General features: G+C 44.2%; 1 protein-coding gene across 1 annotated transcript; it reads left to right on the forward strand.

Moving 5' to 3' along the window:
• The first annotated feature begins 10,689 nt into the window (after window positions 1-10,689).
• PSMD6 (proteasome 26S subunit, non-ATPase 6) lies at window positions 10,690-18,492 on the forward strand. The gene is made up of 8 exons (XM_033141307.1): window positions 10,690-10,884; window positions 13,206-13,411; window positions 14,137-14,282; window positions 15,030-15,249; window positions 15,352-15,460; window positions 16,388-16,556; window positions 17,514-17,591; window positions 18,178-18,492. The coding sequence occupies exons 1-8, from the start codon at window positions 10,740-10,742 to the stop codon at window positions 18,272-18,274; spliced, it is 1,170 nt and encodes a 389-aa protein (XP_032997198.1). The 5' UTR covers window positions 10,690-10,739; the 3' UTR covers window positions 18,275-18,492.
• The last annotated feature ends 1,279 nt before the right edge of the window (window positions 18,493-19,771 follow it).

Consider the following 19,771-nt stretch of genomic DNA (forward strand, 5'->3'; position numbering starts at 1 on the left):
CCAGCAAAAACAAAAAAAGCCAAGCAGTGCCCTGCAAAAGCAGTTACTCCAGGGTCAAAATCGGCACTAAGCTGTCACGTGTGAACAGAAGGAGAATGAAGGCACTTGTGAAGGTCAGCCTAGAAGGAATGAAAACAATGTTTGGAAAGGGAAGGTGCTGAAATGATGCTCCAGTTCTCAGTAGGAGCGTTTCAGAGGAATACCAGCCACTATCAATCTATGGTAGTTGGAGAAAACCATCCTTTGACTTTCAGACTGATTTCCGTGATTGGCTGATGTTATGGACCCTGGAAGTGCAGGCATGGAGACCTACAGATCCCCAACCCCCAGGTTGGCCAGTGAGGGCTGAATCTCCTTCCATGCTGACTGGTGGTTTAGGGATGTTGGGGAATTCAGCTGAAGACAGAAACGGGAGTGGAAATTGCCGCTTTGCTTATGGGTTCCATGTCCAGAATGGAAACCAGTCCAGTGAATACAATTGGTATTTGCTGCTGCTGCTCTGTGTTTCCTTCGCACTGAAATGAATGGGGTGGAATAATGCTGATGACACGTTATTAGTTATGTGAATTTAATAAGTTATGTAATGTCACCACGGTGGAAGGTGAGTACAAGGGGGAATGGAAACTGATGCCTTCTGATAGCTCTACTGCTGATGTAGCCAACACAGGAAACCAAAGATCACCACAGCCAACCGCAAATGAACAATCACACCCTACGCCAATCCCGACCTCTCACCGCCAAAGAAACACAAGCGAACAACAGAGAACCAACACAAGCGACGCTGACACCAAATCCTACATATATTATGGAATATAGAAACATCGCCTCCCCACCCCACCCTTCCCCCCATCCCACCCACCTCTTTCCCCCTTCTCTCCCTAATGTCTCAACAACAAAAATTGATCTGTAAAAATGTTACATGGAAAAATATAAGAGACATTGCACACACTTCTGTAAACCAAGAAAATCTTTAATAAAAATAAAATAAAATAATAATAATAAAAAACAAAGGAGAGAAAAGATGTCAGCAGCTGACCACAGGACCTCATTCGCTGTGCCTAGGGAAGGACCCTTACCTGTAGAAGGACAAATCGAGCTGAGTCAAGGTGTGAAGAGAGTGAGGGAGAAAGAAATTGGGTTTGAAAAAGGAGAAAGACAGGGGAACTCATTCCAACAATATTGAATGCAATAGTTCATTTGCCAATGAAACGTTCAAAACTAAAAACGCACCTGAAAAGCAGATAACATTCCCAGCGACCCAATCACCTTCAGTCCTTCTCCCCACCTCCACCTTAAGAACACTTTGTGGGCCATTATTATAGGAGCTGCTTCTGACACGGGCTTATAGGTGCTGGTGCCACATGCAGATGTATTCATCCGATGTGCATGCAGAACTCTCTCTCTCTCTCTTTTTAAATATAATTTTATTAATTTTCCAAAAACAAAAAATAAAAGCAACAATACATCATAGCTGACCAGACCAAAGGCCTTCTCAGTCCGGCATTTGGCACACACAGTGGCCAAACTGATGGGGAACCCATCAAGCAGGATGGGAGTGCAATAGCACTTTTCTGCTACTGTTCCCCAGCAACTGGCATAGACGCCCCAACCAGGCATCCACACCCGAACCAGGCATTGCCATCAAGTGGATGGGAATGACTAGCTTATGTAAATAGAGACAAACTGGGGCTGCCGATTCAGGAAAACAATGATCAAACTCAATAAAGTCTCTAATTGTGTAAATGAGCTCCCCAGCCAAACCAACAACACTGCTTCTATTGCCAACTCGTGCAATAGTCTCAGTCCTTGGCTGCTCTTCACCTCCCCCAACAACATTGTTGTTTTTTTGCATTGTTTTTTTTTTAAAAGAGCATCTTGTAGTGCAATCAATACCCAGAATGTAGCAGAGTGATGGCAAAGAAAAGGATGTAATTTGTGCAATCACGCGAGGGGAGGGGGAAAAAAATAACCACTCTGCTTTGGACTTGTGAAAGACAAGGGCAATCAGTGGTGCTTCTGAAGACCTTCCGAATGATGTGGAAGAGATGAAGAGCATGCAATTATAAGTGAGCGTAGCAAAGCTGTTCTCGTTAATTATACACTAAAGCAATGGGAAATTAACTAACCTGTGGATGCCACTGATGTGGCTGTAATCAGCCATCAGCAAAAGTGTTCAGCAGAAAGAAAAAGATAGCTTTTAAAAAGAAACAGAAAACCCCACAGCCAAGAGTCACACACAAAAAAAATCACTTTAAAAACAAAGGCACGGCTATTCAAGCATTCAGCTGGAAGTGTGAAAACAAAACGAAGAAGCAATAAGGTTGCAAGACCCAAGATGTGCACTCCAGACAAATAGGATGGCACTTGACAGTACCTCTGCCACTCTCAGGTCACATCCACACCACATCCACATACTTAAAGCACGTGCTTCTGACTCCTCTCAAATTGTAGGATCCTTGTAGCTCATTGCAGCTCTTTTGCCGGAGCTCAGTCCTAGGTTCAGGTTATGACAGCTGAGGGGCTGACACACAGACACGCTGGTAGAAGTGAGCTCTGCTGGCACAACTCTATGCCAACATTCTCTGTTTTGCTGATGCGGCTCTCCCAGTCTAAGACCCAAAACAGGTGAGAGATGTGGGTGGGACATCCTAGTCTCCTCCAGACTCAACCATGCCCCAATGATTATGCAAGTTTGTGCTTATTGGATCTAACTGAAACTCATTTCCCTTTCCAAAGCCCTTCGCCTGCCTTAAGGTAAAAGGTAAAGGACCCCTGGATGGTTACGTCCAGTCAAAGGTGACTACGGGGTTGTGGTGCTCATCTTGCTTTCAGGCCGAGGGAGCTGGCGTTTGTCCACAGACAGCTTTCCGGGTTGCGTGGCCAGCATGACTAAAGTGCTACTGGTGCACGGAGGACCGTGACGAGTGCCAGAGCTCACGGAAACGCCGTTTACCTTCCCGCCTCAGCGGTACCTATTTATCTACTTCACTGGCATGCTTTCGAACTGCTAGGTTGGCAGAAGCTGGGACAGAGCAACGGGAGCTCACCCCGTCATGGGGGATTCGAACCACTGACCTTCTGATCAGCAAGCCCAAGAGGCTCAGTGGTTTAGACTGCCTTAGAACCCCAGACACTCAGCATGTTACAAAGGCATGAGGCAAGAGGAGCTAGGACACAAACCAAACGTTGGAGAAACAAACCATGGGTTTAAAAAAAAATCTTCTGTGGAACAGCTCATGGTTTGTTAAACAATACCACGGCTTAGCTCAATGTACAAAGCTGGCTACAATGAACTATTTGTGACTATTATTTATTTGTATTATTTCCCCCTTGAATAGCCTGGCAGTGGGGAAGTATGCTTAAAAGAGAGGTGTTTTTGAAGATTTTATTGCAGCTGATCACTCACCTGAACAGAAAAGCTGGTTTCATATAGATGAAGTGCCTCATCCATTCTGCGGAGTGGTTGGCTGCAGTCAGAACATCTCTCTGGCTGTATATATGTTTCTCCTGTGTGAAGTTGTGGCTGTACTGTCTTGCTGATGCCAGCGAACAGTCATGGGTATGGTCAAGAGACTGAGCACCTGTGCAGGTTGGCAAGCCTCTGCCAACTATCTGAAGCAATGTAGCACTAGGCCAGTTGAGTGACAGAGGTCTGCTGAAGTGAAATTCCCTAAAAAATCATTATTGAATTGTAGAGTTGGAAGGGACACTGAAGATCATTTTGTCCAATGCCTGCAATGCAGGAATTTTCAGCTGTCCCATACAGGGATCGAACCAGCAACCTCGATTTTATCAGCACCGTGCTCTAACCCCAACTGAGCTACAAAGTGCACATAGTTAAAAAGAAAACCCATCGAGCAAAGATAAAACACGTGGGTGCACACACACGAACTTTGCCTTAATTTAATTAATGTTAAGGGGATCTCTAAAAAAACAAAAACAAATTCTATTCACATTACAAGAAAGGTTCCTTATGGTATCCCCCCACCGCACCCTGTTAAATTAAACTGTCATAAAGGAAAGACTTCCCCCCTCCTGAACATCATTAGATTTAATGCGCTCATGTACTTAAGAGAATGTTGTTAAACTTTCCTCTGGCTTAACTTCACCAAAGTCAATATAGTCACATCGCCAACGGAGCCTTTTGCTCGGCATAGCTAAGTTTATGACAATTAAAGAGTATTATTTTTGGACGCGAAGACTTCCACGGATTGCAAAATGTCAACAATAATTAGTTATTTAAACAGTCCATAATCTTCTAGAAAACCTTTCTCAGAAAAACACAGCATGTAATACACCCTCTGGGTTTGCAAAAAGATGCGGAGATATATGTTTATTAGACACAATGTATAAATCAAGGATGTATCAGTATTCCTCTTGTCAAGGCTTTTAAAAGCACTGAAAGAATAAAAGAGTAATGGGGGGGGGTGGAATGGGTTTCAAATGCCAATTGCTTTGAATTCCCCATTCTGTGAGCGGTTGGAAGCTGCAGAGCAGCTTTGCAGCAGCACCAGTTACCTGTGGGATAAGAGACCTTTGAAGACAGCGTTGCACATTTAGTAATAAACACAGGATCGCTTTTCTCTACCCGGTCAAAATCAAATAGCCCAAATTGCCTTTTTTTCGACCGTGCTTCACATTTAGGTTGGGCGAAAGAGCGTCACAGTTTCTGGTCACCCTACAGACCGGAGTGAGTGAGAGCCATTCTAATGATCACCACCATTAATTCATACCTCCCAACATTTCTCTGATGAATATAGGGACATCTTATTCAATAATAATAATAATAATAATAATAATAATAATAGTTGTTGTTGTTCAGTCGTTCAGTCGTGTCCGACTCTTCGTGACCCCATGGACCAGAGCACGCCAGGCACGCCTATCCTTCACTGCCTCCCGCAGTTTGGCCAAACTCATGTTAGTAGCTTCGAGAACACTGTCCAACCATCTCATCCTCTGTCGTCCCCTTCTCCTTGTGCCCTCCATCTTTCCCAACATCAGGGTCTTTTCTAGGCAGTCTTCTCTTCTCATGAGGTGGCCAAAGTACTGGAGCCTCAACTTCAGGATCTGTCCTTCTAGTGAGCACTCAGGGCTGATTTCTTTAAGAATGGATAGGTTTGATCTTCTTGCAGTCCATGGGACTCAAGAGTCTCCTCCAGCACCATAACAACAACAAACAACAACAACAACAACAACAACAACAACAACAACAACCTTTTATTATTTATATCACGCCCATCTGACTGAGTTGACCCAGCCACTCTAGATGGCTTCCAACATATATAAAAACATAAAAAACTTCCCTATATAGGGATGTCTTCAGGTTTCTTCTAAAGGTCGCATGGTTACCTTTCTCCTTGGCTCAGGGGTCGTAAAACCACATACCCTCTGATGAAAGTAGGGAAGTCCTACCATACTCTCCCATAACCATACCCTCAAATCAAACCAGGATGGCTTCTGTAGATCCAGGAATGTCCCTGGAAAATAGCTGCACTTGGAGGGTATTCCTTGTTTGAGCCGAATGGTGCCAAAACAAACATGAATGCTGGGGAGTGAATCTGGGGCCTAGATGCTCTACTACTGAGTTATGGCTCCTCTTGTAAACTGTCGTGGGATCGCCAGCAAAAAGGAAAATGATGATGCAAAGGAGAAAGCAAGAATGTGATTGTTTAAGTTTTACTTAGGTGTCTTATTTATTCTTCACTGTTGCACACGCAACAAAGCAGAGACCTATGAAGAAACTCAATTTTTTAAAATGTCAGGTGGACGTGGAAATGTCTCTGGCATAGGGATAGGATGTGTAAAAACTGTGGCACTGGTAGCAGAGGCACTATTTTTGAGGGAAAATAAACCTCATAGAATTCATGGCCTGGTGGGGAGATGGCCGGCCTTAAGAGCACTGCTCTAGGAATTCAAATGCAATACCTTTCTCAATTATGCCTGCAATTGCTTGCACAATTCAACTCATGCCGCTTAGCAATATTTTGGGAGAAACAGGGTGTTACAGTTAACAACACATTAGTAGCGATGGCACCATTTCACCTTAGGATGCCCAGAGGAAAAAGAGGCAGCAGAACATAGTGTAATTGTGCTGGGGGATTGCTCTGAAACACTGCCATCTTGCGAGTATTTAGAGATAATACAGCATAAATCTGCTTTACAGTTTTGGCAGCAGCCTCATTCCCAGCACTGCTCTGGGAATTCGAAGAAACCGAAAAAACCCCCAGGGTGGTTTTAAAATTAGTGGTTACAGTCAGTGCACTTCTGAATAGAATCTAATTGTATCCCAAACACAGAGAAAAACCTGATCTTTGATCTCAGGAACCTCCATGCAAAATATGGTTACAATATCTTAAAAGAGATGTACAAAGGCAAACAACTTTCCAAAATATACAGCAATGGTAGTGCTGCTGGATTCATCATTAGGACAAATATGCTGTAGTGTAGCAGTCCAGGCAAACCTCCTAAAATCTTTATCCCAGTTGGAATCCATGTTGGATTAGATTTTATGCTGCTGTTTGTTTGTTTGTTTGTTTTCAAGCAACATTTACATATTACTTGGTTTTTGTAAAAACTCTTAAGACTATATGTTCACTCAACTACTTTGTTCTGCCGAACCAGGGGCAAACAAGATGGTCACATACGTAAGTCACACGATAACCTAAAATAAACCTTTTCAAAAATATAACAATATGAAATTAATATATAAAATTTATATTTAATGACACAGCATTTATATCAGGCAATATAATGCTTGTACGACAGGAGGAGGAGGAGTTTGGAGGAGGAGCAAGACTTCCAGTGAAAAAGAGTCATGACAACTTTTTGTCGTGACATCAAGTCTATTCTTATATATTTTCATATGTGACAGTGTAAGAGAGAAAGTCACTGCAATTGTTTTCATCAACCCTTTCTTCAAGGCTTTTTGGTTTGCTCTTGTGACTGTTCTCATCATTTTTTTAAAGTATTGTTTTTATTAGCCACCTATTGGAGCATGAGAAATGAAATACAGTCATACTTTGGTTCTCGAACGCCTTGCGACTCGAATGTTTTGGCTCCCGAACGCCACAAACCCGGAAGTGAGTGTTCCAGTTTGCGAACATTCTTTGGAACCCGAATGTCCAACGTGGCTTCCGATTGAGTGCAGGAAGCTCCTGCAGCCGATTGGAAGCCACGCCTTGGTTTTTGAACGTTTTCGGAAGTCAAACGGACTTCTGGAATGGATTCTGTTCGAGAACCAAGGTACGGCTGGATAATAAAACCTGGTGGGATTAAATTCTGGTGAATTTCTCTGGATACACAATGGACTTCCATGTGTGCCTTGGAGCACTTCCAGGCGATCTATTTATTGAGCATTCATCCGGATTTGTTTGCAGGGAGAGATTAGACAACGTTGCCTATTTAATGAGGATTCATTCTGGCTTTCTTCACGAGGTTAGATGGCGTTGCATCACCCCATCCCTTTATCTCAAGAAGCCTGATCTTTTGGGAAAGTTTGTTGTGCGAGAACTCTTCATCAACTGTACCTGTGCAAGCTGCATTTGCCGGCGTACAACTGAGTCCAACCCCAAAATAGCAACAGCCTGGACGCACCTTTGGTTGTTGCTCTCAGATGTATGGATAAAAGTGTGAACTTTTGAGGCTGAGTTGGTACAGTTCAGGCATCATTCATGGAAATACTTTGTGTGTGGTTTATCTCCTTCTCTCTACCTCCCTCCCCCCCCCACCGTGCAGCTGGATTGCATCTTCAATACGAAAGTGATGAAATGTTGTCCTATAATGTTCCGTACTGATGAATATCTTTAGACTCTCCATCAACTGTAGGCCAGCTTGGAGCAGCGCATTAACCTTCCTCATTTGATAGCTGCGGTTGTTCTCTGAGCAGTCTTCAGATAGCCAATGTTCGTCGCCAAACAGGAAAGTAGATTATTGAGAGCAAGATCAGTAATGAAGATGCATTTAATAAGCAACTCCTGCAAACATTTTCCGTTACCAATTAGGGAGAGGGAGTGAAAAGAAATGCGGTCGGAAAATTACTGTGAGCTGTGCACTAATGAAGTGACAAAACAGAATGCAGAGGGAACCTTAGAGGAGGCGAATACATGGTTACAAGGCAGGGAATGATGTGGACCTGCTGACACTGTTCCACTGCCTGCCAAATTGGATTTTGAACATGTGAATTGCTTAGACCACTTTCCCCACTTCGCCGTCAGTCCAAGAAGAACCAAGAAAAGTGCATAGCCGTACGAAGCTGCCTTGTAGCGAATCAGACCATTGGCCCATTGAATTTTTAAGTCAGTTCCAGGCTTATTCAGTCGTTCTCCTTCCACCACCCAAGTGCACAAGGGGGAGAATTGGGAGGAGTCCATTGGCCTTCAGCTGTCCCACCCCCCAAACAAACTTGGTAAAGCCATCAGGAACCCTTTCCTACTGACTAAGCTGCTGGCTCGTTTCCTGAACTTGTTTCTGTTGTGTATTGATTCAAGGGTTATCATATCTGTATTACTATTGTCTGTATTCACATTTGGGGAAAGTAACTGCAAGAGGCAGTGAAGGATAGGCATGCCTGGCGTGCTCTGGTCCATGGGGTCACGAAGAGTCGGACACGACTGAACGACTGAACAACAACAACAAACTGCCTTCCTGTTCCAGAAGGAACAGCTACTACTGGTTCATTCAAGTTGCTGCATTTGGATCCTCAGTCTTATGGTTCCCACCAAAAGGCAGCTTTGTGATTGCTTGAGATTGTTCCCTCCAAAATGTATCCTTTCTAGCCAGTCTTCTCTCCCTATAAATGTAGCTTCCCTCTCCTCAGTTCCCCAGTCTTGTTTGCCTGAATAAAGAGTGTTATATGAAGAAGCTGTCTCCTGCCTGCTATGTCAGACAGCTGAAATCACTTGCTGAAATCATTATCCCCACGCTGCTACAGTTTCATGTGCACACATTCTAGGAGTCTTGTGAATTTTGATCTTGTGACCGTGGTAATAGCGTATCTTGGCAGATTTACCCAGTAACATGCACTCACACAGGTCTTCAAATGGGGATGTTCTCTGTTTCCTGTGACCCGGGATTGAATGTTAAAGCATTCTGAGAACTGTATGCTCTGTGAGGGCAACAGGGGTCTCAACAATTCCAGGCACCCTTAACAAACTACAGCTCCCAGAATTCCTTGGGGTAAGCCATGGCTGTAGTAGTATCATAGTTCTTTAATGTGGCCCCATATGTTTATGAGCAGGACCGTTAAGGGAAAGGGCTGTAGCTCTGTGGAAGAACCCTCTGCCTTGCCTCCAGAAGGTCCCAGGTTCAATCCCTGACATTTCCAGGTAGGACTGTGAGAGATTTCCCCTCTGAAACCCCGGGAAATCATTGCCAGTCACTGCCAGTAGTGAGCTAGACAGACCAGTGGGTATGACTCTGTATAAAGCTCATTTATAACGATGGTAATTTAAAAGCAATTCCAGACAATGTATTTGTCTCATATGGTTTTAATTATATATGAACATGAATGAATCTGACACCTATTATTTAATGTGAGATTCTTGCTGGCAGAAATTAGGTAGCAAGCTGTGACTGCAAATAATAACGCTGTAGCAAAGCAAGCTTGAAAACAAACAAGGGAAGCTACAGAGTCCTTCGGTTCCATAAGAAAATAGATTAAACATGGGCATGGTCTCCCTGCGACCTTTTTAATCACATTTGTCAGTGATTTACGGTTTCTCCGGAGCAAGCCCCTAAATCCTGAATTCAGCCGCTCCTATGGGCTCTGAAACAGCACCATCTGGTGACTTCATATAAGATTACAATGCAGTGAAACAGAAATGACCAGCAAATGTGAAGTTGTTGAGAGGAGGATCAAATGGGATGGAGGGAGATAACCACATGCTGAACCTGAGATGGAAGTGGGATTTAAAATTAAAATAATCAATCTGGCTTTTTAAACAGTGTCTTTCTTGCTGTGTTATGTATTTTTGTGTTTTTATATTGCAAAAGCCGCCCTGAGATCCAATGTGGAAGAGGAGGAAGAAGAAGAAGAAGAAGACTACTGCCCTCTCATGGAGATGGGGGCGGCGGAAAAGAGGCGAGATTTCAAATAAGATAAAAAAAAGTAAAATAGAAATAAATAGAAATGAGCTTGCCCGCTCTTTGGAAGCAGGGAAAAGTTGGGATTTCAAATGAGATTAAAAAATTAATAGAAATAGAAAGGAACTTGCCCGCTCATTGGGGGTGGGGTGGGGAGAGTTGGGATTTCAAATAAGATAAATAAAATAAATAGAAATAGAAATGAGCTTGCCCGCTCATTGGGAGAGGGAGGAGTTGGGATTTCAAATAAGATAAATAAAATAAAATGGAAATAAACAGAAGTGAGCTTGTCCGCTCATTCGAGGGAAAGAAAGCTGGGATTTCAAATTAAACCGAAACGCCCACAGGAGGAGCCTTCAGGGGCGTGGACTCCTCTGGCGAGACCGCAGCTGCCCCTCTTGCCCCGCACATGGCGGGCTCCGCGTCGGGAAGGCGGGACCCGGAAGTGCTCTGTCGGCCGCGGCGGAGGTTGCCGCCCGCTTTGGGCACGGCGCCGGAAAAAGAGGCTTCCCCGGCCGGCTGCTTCCGGTTCCGGGAGACGGGCTGAGTCACTCCGCCGCTGCCTCTCTCGCTCGATCGCTCGTTTGCCGGCCGACCGAGCTCCTGTCCTCGCCCAGCTGCCGGGTCCATCCACCCCGCTCCGCCCGCCCGCCGCCGAGATGCCTCTGGAGAACCTGGAGGAGGAGGGCCTCCCCAAGAACCCCGACCTCCGCATCGCCCAGCTGCGCTTCCTCCTCAGCCTCCAGCCGAAGCGCCCCGACCCGGCCGTCCGCCAGGAGCTCATGGCCGCCATCCGCGAACACGGTGAGTGAGGGGAGGCCGCCTCGGCTGGGGCTTTGCTCTGAGGAGTCAGTCGTCTATTACCCTGAATTTTCCTTGACAGGGGCTCAAGGCGGCTCACAGATCTGGGAAAAAGGGCAGCTTAAAAACATGCGGGGGTGGGGGTGGGGAACAACATTTAAAAAGCCATTAAACGTTAATAGTCCTTCTGGGACTGATTGGGGTAGAACTTCCCTAAACGGTATAGGAATTTATTCATGTACTGTATAACTAACGCAGCAAGAATGTCATTTGCCGAAGAAATGGAAAGGAAAGGAGGAGTCCCGACGAAAGAAAGATTACAAAAGCTCATGGACTATGCAGAAATGGCGAGCGGAACTTACTGGGAAAAGAAGAAACCGAGACAAGAAGCTTTTTATATATAAAAGAATGGGAACTGGTTTGTTGGACATGTAAACAGATTGTAAACAGATAAGGACGTTGGCAGGCTCAATGTCCTTACCTGCAGTTTCGCAACAGTAAATAAAGTAGATGAATGAAATAGTAAGTTAAGTTGGTTTAGAATATGCAGCAAATGATAAATTTAAGGAGCTGCAGAAAGAGGAGGAAGGGAGTTGGGTTTTGAAATATTAAAATGACACTTAAACTATTGAAATGTATATAACTGAAAATCACAATTTTTTTTTTAAAAATAGTCCTTCCAGTCTCAAGGTTGCTGCTTTCGGCAGAGACTGTGGTTTGTAGAATAGGGAGAGGAAGGCACCCTGTGCATGCTCAAAGGAACAGGGAATTATTGGGGAGGGAAAGATACTCTGTGCATGCTCTCAGGGGTGTAGAGAATATTATTAATAGGGAGAGGAATGGGGTCAGTACAGGTCTATGGAATTGGAGATTGTTGCTATTGCTGTTATTTTTTAATAGTTCATCTATTATAGGTGTATCATATTGCTGTTATTTTTTAATACTTCAATATAGGTGTATCATATCCAGTGTGTGGTGTGCAGGAGCTCATTATGATAGTTTCCCCCACCCTCCACTTTGCCCCACATAGAGAATACACAGTATGCTCTCTAAGGAGAGTCCAAAAATGCAGGCAGCGGGTGAATGGACTTTACAATCACACAATGAGAGGCTGCTGGTTTTTAAAACTGTAAGCCTGAAGTAGGAACCACGCTAAGGGAAAGAAGTACCCAGCCTCTGCTTGATTATTCTTGTCATTCTCTGACTTCCTCTGTGCTAATATACTAGGAAGGGTCCTTAGTTACTGTGGCAGTTCCTGCAATGGACACAGGAGAAGTAGAAGAGTAATGTGGGTGTGATTGTGTGCTAGTGGTGGGGAGACACTTTGCCTAGAGTAGGCACGTCCAACAGGTAGATTGTGATCTACCGGTAGATCACTGGACGTCTGTGGTAGATCACTGGTTCCTCTGAAGAAGCTCAACAACTTTGGCTCCCCTAAGAAAAGCTCAACTTTTTTCCCCTGCACCACCCAAAAACAGGGATTTCCTTCTCCCTAAAAAAAGCCCAACAACAACTTTGACCTGAATGCCTAAAAATGGGGCTTTCCTCCTGCCTGAAAAAGCTCAACAACTTTGACCTGAACCCTCCCAAAAGGGGTAGATCACTGCCAGTTTTTAACTCTGTAAGTAGATCACAGTCTCTTAGGAGTTGGCCACCCCTGGCCTAGAGGAACCAATAAGATGAGGTTAGGGCAGTTGCAGGCTTTCTTCCTTCTCATCTTAACTTGCTTTGTTTTTAATACACCAGGGATGGCCCACAGACTGACTGCTTGGACTACTGCAACACGCTACACGTGGGGCTACTCTGGGCTGTTATATACAAGCACACATTTTAAAGAAGTGGCCAAATCAGCTCAATGTGGTGCTCTTGGATGGATCCAGAGATAGTGGATTGCAGGGAGCCATTTAAGATTTCAGTGTAGGAGTGGGCCATTATTGAATGCACTCTCGCTTTTAGAAAGCGTACACTATGATTTTCCTGGTTTTATCCTTGCAAAAATGCCAAAAGGCAGGTTGGACTGAGAATGAGTGTGAGCTGGTCCAAGGTTGCATTTTTTGTCTGAGTGAGGATTTGAAAGAAGAATAATAATAATAAAAATAAAAATTTATTTCTACCCTTCCCATCTGGCTAGGTTTCTCCATCCACTCTTAGTCCTCCCCAGTGTCAGGCTAAACACTTCTAATCACTGCCTCATGCTGGTTTTCTGCTTATGTGAGGGGACAAAGCAATGTTAATTTCTTCTGAATTTTTTGCTGTTGTGATCTTCTAAGATATGATTTTGGCAGGGCTAATTATTCAAACGATTATGTCGTTGTCGTCCACAGACATGGCCCCATACTACGAATCCCTCTGCAAGTCACTTGATTGGCCGGTAGATACAGATCTCTTGAATAAGATGAAGAAGGCAAATGAGGAGGAGTTGAAACGCCTTGATGAGCAGCTGGAAGATGCAGAGAAGAACTTGGGGGAAAGTGAAATCCGTGATGCCATGATGGCCAAAGCTGAGTACCTCTGCCGAATCGGGGACAAGGTATTAAATTTTTTACATGAAATAAAATGTGTAAAGCGCTTTCTGGGCATTTGCCTCCAAAGGTTCTCAGAGCATGGGGCGGGAGGGAGGGGCAGGTATGCATGCGTTGGCCCTGCCATTCCCATTGACTTTTGTGCATTGAGCAGGGTGATTTGAAGAGGATCTCTTTGTGTGCTCGATGATCAGGAACCCCATGTGGTCGGAGTTCTCAGCTGTGTGGAGGATTCTGAGTGCATTCAATTGCATGCATGGAGTTCCCCTCAATGTGAGAATGCCTGAAGTTGTAGCCAGAGAAATATTGGGAGTGGGGTCAATGAGCATAGCCCCGCTTCTGTTTCCATGAATTCTCAGATTGTGGTTTCACTTCTCCCCCAAAAGCCACATTCACAAACCATCTTTAACCCTTGGTTTGTCGTTTATCGTGCTTGCGCCAGAGGAGGAGAAATCAGGAAAGCTGCGTGAATATGCTGCTCATTTGTGGTAAACCGTGGTTAGCCAGAAACCCTGGCTTATTGTTACATGTCAATGCACTCCTTATCTCTGTTATTCCTTAGCTGAAAGGGTTATGCTCCATACCTTCCTGCTTTCCTTCAATCAGTGGGGGAACGTAGTGCAGAACCTTGGATGGTACATGGGGGCGGGGGGTACCTGTTAGCAAATTACAGATCTGTTCTCCAGAGCGTCAAATCTGCGGCATCTAACATAAGCAAATGCTGTATTGTCAGGAAGCAGCTCTGACTGCCTTTCGGAAGACATATGACAAAACTGTGGCTCTAGGACATCGGCTGGATATTGTGTTCTATCTTCTCCGAATTGGCCTGTTTTATATGGACAATGACCTCATCACCCGGAACACTGAAAAAGCCAAAAGGTACCATTGTTGTTGCTGCTACCTTGATGTGCAAAGCATTAGTGGATGTCTCTCGCTTAACAGTAATGCAAGTTCTGAAGATGTAGTCTGGTTGCTAGGGAATGGCTTCGAGTGTATACTTTAGATGAAGTGTGGCATGAAATTCAGAATTTTCAGAAACATTAGGATCCTTAAAAAGGATTGGATGCTTCATTTCATATTTTTTTAAACGGCATGTTGGGGGAAATCGAAATACACAATACTTATCAAACTGAAAAACATTTTAGGAACCTGAAAGGTGTTACATATACCAGAAGAATACGCTTTTATTCAGTCAGTGCTGACAAACGCAGTCGTCATACATAGGATGCATATTCAAATGCCCACTTATCTGGGAGTTAGCCTCATTTATCTTAGTTGGACTTGGGTTCCAAGGAACCACACCTAGGGTTGGGCTACGAGTGTCTTAGTAGACAAAATTAGTTATCCTTAACTCAGAATTACTTACTTCATTTATATCCCACAGGATCATTGTCTAAAAGAGCCATAGATCAAGCCATACATCAGAATAGTTGATGAGAACTGCAGCTGAAAGCAACCTGCAGCGTACTGCTTTGTCAAAGGTTGCAGTGTAGCCTCAAAGCAAAACCACCTCATAGCTTTTGTTTGAACTACTGAAATAAAGCCAGTTAAGCAAATTGATGGAAATGCTTGTGCATGGCTAAGGATGCTGGGGAAATAACACACATACCTGTTTTCTTTTAAAAGCCTAATAGAGGAAGGAGGAGATTGGGACCGGCGGAACCGTCTTAAGGTCTACCAGGGTCTTTACTGCGTGGCCATTCGAGACTTCAAGCAGGCAGCCGAGCTTTTCCTGGATACAGTTTCAACATTTACATCTTACGAACTTATGGATTACAAAACCTTTGTAACTTACACAGTCTATGTCAGCATGATTGCATTAGACAGGCCTGACCTTAGAGAGAAGGTATGTCAAGCAGCTACTTCCACAGAGAACCTTCAGAGTGTGCATTGTGTTCCTTATTCCTCTCATGTCTGATTTTTGCTGGCTTTGTCTGATCTCTTATAGGTTATCAAAGGGGCAGAGATTCTGGAGGTTTTGCACAGTTTACCCAAAGTCCGGCAATATCTTTTTTCACTCTATGAATGTCGGTATTCAGTTTTCTTCCAGTCGCTGGGTAAGGAATTGTTTCTGCTTTTTTGCTCTGGGGGGGGGTGTTACTGGGCTGCTAAGTGGGCAGCACACAGCTTGTGGGTTACATGCGCATCCAGCTCACCAAGACTTGCCCTCCCCATCTCCTAGGATTAGCAGTCTCAAACTTTTTGGCCCATCCTCAGTTTAAGGAGGGGCAAGAATTAAGCTGAGATTTCCCAGAGGTAAGTAAAGCTGATCCAAAGCTGGTTCAGGATGTAACTGCTTCATCAGGCAGAACAAATGAGAAGGAAGGTGGAATGTGTTTCATGAGCGCAGAAGTAAAATGCCCACAAATAACATAATTGGTTCTTGCCACTCAACTTTAAATAGATTATGCTTCACATGTTGTCTCCTGAATGAGAGAAGCCAGGTGTATTCAATCTTTCTTAAGGGGCTGGCCACACAGGAACGCAGGTGCTGATGGTAGCAGGTACGCAGGTCTCCCAAGAGAGGCTTCCTTTGCCCTCACTAGTTTGCATCAGCAGTAGCCAGTGTGATGTCCTTCAGATGATGTTGAACTCCATCTTCCATCATCCCTGCCCATTGGCTATGCTGTCTGGGGCTGATGGGAGACTGAGTGTCCAACACATGGCACATGGTTCATGCTGTTAAACCAGTGTTTTTCAACCACTGTTCCGCGGCACACTAGTGTGCCGCGAGATGTTGCCTGGTGTGCCGTGGGAAAAATTGAAAAATTACTTTATATATACTCAATATAGGCACAGAGTTAAATTTTTAAACATTTTTTAACATTTTCTAATGGTGGTGTGCCTCGTGATTTTTTTCATGAAACAAGTGTGCCTTTGCCCAAAAAAGGTTGAAAAACACTGTGTTAAACTACCTTCGGGGGGGGGGGGGAAACTTATGTGAGACGCAGACCTCATTTTGTGTTCTTACGTTTCCCTTTCAGCCATCGTAGAGCAAGAGATGAAGAAAGATTGGCTGTTTGCGCCCCACTATCGCTATTATGTTCGGGAAATGAGAATCCATGCCTACAGCCAGCTCCTAGAATCCTATAGGTCGCTTACACTAGGTTACATGGCAGATGCTTTTGGAGTCTGTGTAGAGTTCATAGATCAGTAAGTATATCTATATATCTCTATATTTTTAAATGCATTTCTACAGTTTATAGTGATTCCTGTCTAGCTAAGGGGATAGGTCATTTGATGATATCTTTGTTTAAAAAAACTACCATTGACTGCAAGATTTACAGAGGTTGGGTAAGGCAAGAATCACAGAATTGTAGAGTTGGAAGGGACTCCGAGGGCCATAGAGTCAGCCCCCTGCATATCATCTGAGCAGAAGAGCCTTGGGGTGCTTGTGGCAGCTGCACTCTGTACAGACTCCACCCTTCAGTTTTGAGACAGGAAGTCTTCCTGAGGCTGTGCTGCAGCTGTGCTGTGTGAATATGGCTGTGCTGCAGCTGGTGCAAGGTGGTTTGGTGCGCCTCCTGCTGATGGAGGGAGACAAGAACTTGTACGGCTAATGCTCAGCAGCTGCACACTTGCTTCTTCTGGGCCCAGTTGAAGATCCTGGTGCTGTATTTAAAGCCCTTTATGGGCTGGGACCATCACTTCTTGTGATTATCAAATCGGGGCCTGCTGTGCATCCTTGATGTGCTATAAAATCTTGCTAGGAAGGCTGCATAGATTACAGGAATGCTGCTGCAGCATCTTATTTGATTATGCCATTGCATACTGCACCAGAAACGCCAGCCACTAAGCAGTCCTAGCCCCATTGTGGTTTGCTAATTGCAGTTCTTTAGTTTGATAGCTATAAACAACAGAGCAGCATTTAATTATGCTGGTAGAAGCACTTTCCAACATCTTTCAAGAAGTGATGGCTGTTTGCATCAAGCTAGCATGGCTGTAGGCCACAGTGTCAGGCTTGTACCTCAGGGTAACCTTCCTTCCACCCCTGAGGCAAGGCCCCAAACTGGAGCAAAAAATGCCAGTCTTGCACCCCCCACCATGAAATTTCAGGTGCTTTGCAACAGATACAGATGCTGGTGTCCTAAGCGCTCTCTCTCTCTCCAGGGAATTGTCAAGATTTATTGCTGCTGGGCGACTACACTGCAAAATAGACAAAGTCAACGAAATAGTAGAAACTAACAGGTACAGTATGTTGGACACCACATCCATCAATACCAAGAAACTAGTAGTGACATCAGGCTTAAGGACTTTGCAGCCTTTTAATTGCTGCCCAACCAAACCTATTGGATAGAATGCTTTTTTACATTTTACAGACGAAGAGATAGTAGCTTGCCCAAAGCCAGGTGAGATAAGCTCTGCTCACCCAACTCAGAATACACTTTCCACTGGAACAATATCTTTATTAGAGATAGAACAGTGTGTTTCCAGACTTTCTACCTTCTCTCATCAGCTCATCTGCCATGGAAGATATTGGGGCAGCTGTCAGGATGCAAATAGGGTGGGGCAGTCCTGGCCAGGCTTGTTGCCCAGCTGAGCTAAATATGACTGAAAACACACTCATGCTCTCCTGTACCTGTGTGTTCCAGGGAAGGATTAGTAGTGATGAACAAGCTGCTTTTCAGGAAACTTTGTCTGCCATTACTCCTTTGCTCATAATGAGCTTCCTATTCAGTATTTTGAGGAACTCTTTAAACAGTTTTTGGGAGCTGTTTGATAAGTCATTGCTAGAGAACCACCTGACTAAATTCTCTCTCTCTTGTCTTTCTAGGCCCGACAGCAAGAACTGGCAGTATCAAGAAACCATTAAGAAAGGAGACTTGCTGCTAAACAGAGTGCAGAAGCTTTCTAGAGTAATCAATATGTAACTTTTTAAAAAGCAAAAGGGGGAGTGCATAATTGAGACTGAACCATTTTGGAAGTCATCGCTGTGTGGTATTACTTCTGCTATTGCTGAGGAAATTGGAACCGTGGTGTAGTTAAGGGTTTTTTTTTATAGGCTACTTCCGTACGTTAACAAAACTGTATAAATGTTCTGTTCGTGTTTTCAGATCAATTTCATTTATTAAATGTATAATACAGTTGATTGTCCTATTCCTTGAGTGGGCTTAATTTGGTTAATAAAATTGGTTTATTTTAAAGCAGCAGAGATGCTGCTTGAGATGCCCAGTGAGGCCACTCATGTTCCTGCTGCCAACTTTTCCCAAGGGAAATTCCCTTATTCCGAATAGGATTCCTTGCAAGAAAAGGGAAAAGTTGACAGCTATGCCAAGGTGATCAACAACGAGCTGAACCAGAAGCATGGTGGAAGGTTTAAAGCTCCCCCCCCCTCGCCATTCTTTAAGCAGAGAGTATACCTCTTCCTGGGGTATGGCTGACTGAGACTGACCAAGAACCAGGTGAGGGTTGCCCATTTGCAAGTCAAAGCTTAGTGCCAGAGTTTGTCCCAAAAAACTGAGTTACTGGTGGCCTGTTCCTTGTGGGAGAGCATATATTAAGTTGATTGACATTCTCTCTCTCCCCCCCCCCCTTTTCACCTAATGTTCAAAACCAAGAAATCTATCGAACACAGTTGGCCAGCTCCTCACACACAGGTAAATGTGCTGTTTAGATAAATTGCTGCCATGCAAAATTATGTGATGCTAAGCTTCTGCGTGATATTTTAGTGTCTGCTTGGATAGGGAGAGTTGGGTTGGCTGCAGCAGCAACCTATTGATAGATGAAATGGGATCATAAATATTGGATTGCTCAAGCAGGGGAACAGAAAGCAATTAGAGCATCATTAGGCCACTGAAGATAGGAGACAATATTGAAAAGCAGGCTTCTAGAAGGTACACAAACGGCCTTGATGAGGTGTGGAGAAACTACTCAGTTAAACAGTACATCTAGCATGAGACATCCAAGGAATGTTGGCTGACACAATCCACACTTCTCAACCTGTTGTGCAAGTGAACAATAGCTTCCATCTAACCATCGTTTCCTTTATCTTGGAGGTAAAGAAACCTGAGCAGGTCTTCTAGAACCGATATTGAGCTTAGTATTTATGATTAGGTCTTAGACAAAATCTACCTTGTAATAACTGGGAAAATCTCTACATTTCACTGCTATCATTTAAATGACAAGGATGAATGTTTATAATAGTCAAGCATCCTGTCGCTACAAGCTCTACACAAGATGTCTTGTACTGTCTACCAGCAGGTGTGTGGAGCCCAACCTATGGCCAAATCCGAGCCTGCCATGTTTACTCCTTCAACCCATGAGGCTGTTTCGGGAAGCCATGTCTACCCACCCTACACCTGACATCATATAGGTAAAGACAGGGTTTGTCAAAAACCACTTTGTGCAGCTCCCAAGGTACACAACAA

Source organism: Lacerta agilis, chromosome 2 (assembly GCF_009819535.1).
Source record: "Lacerta agilis isolate rLacAgi1 chromosome 2, rLacAgi1.pri, whole genome shotgun sequence".
Classification (NCBI taxonomy): Eukaryota; Metazoa; Chordata; class Lepidosauria; order Squamata; family Lacertidae; genus Lacerta; species Lacerta agilis.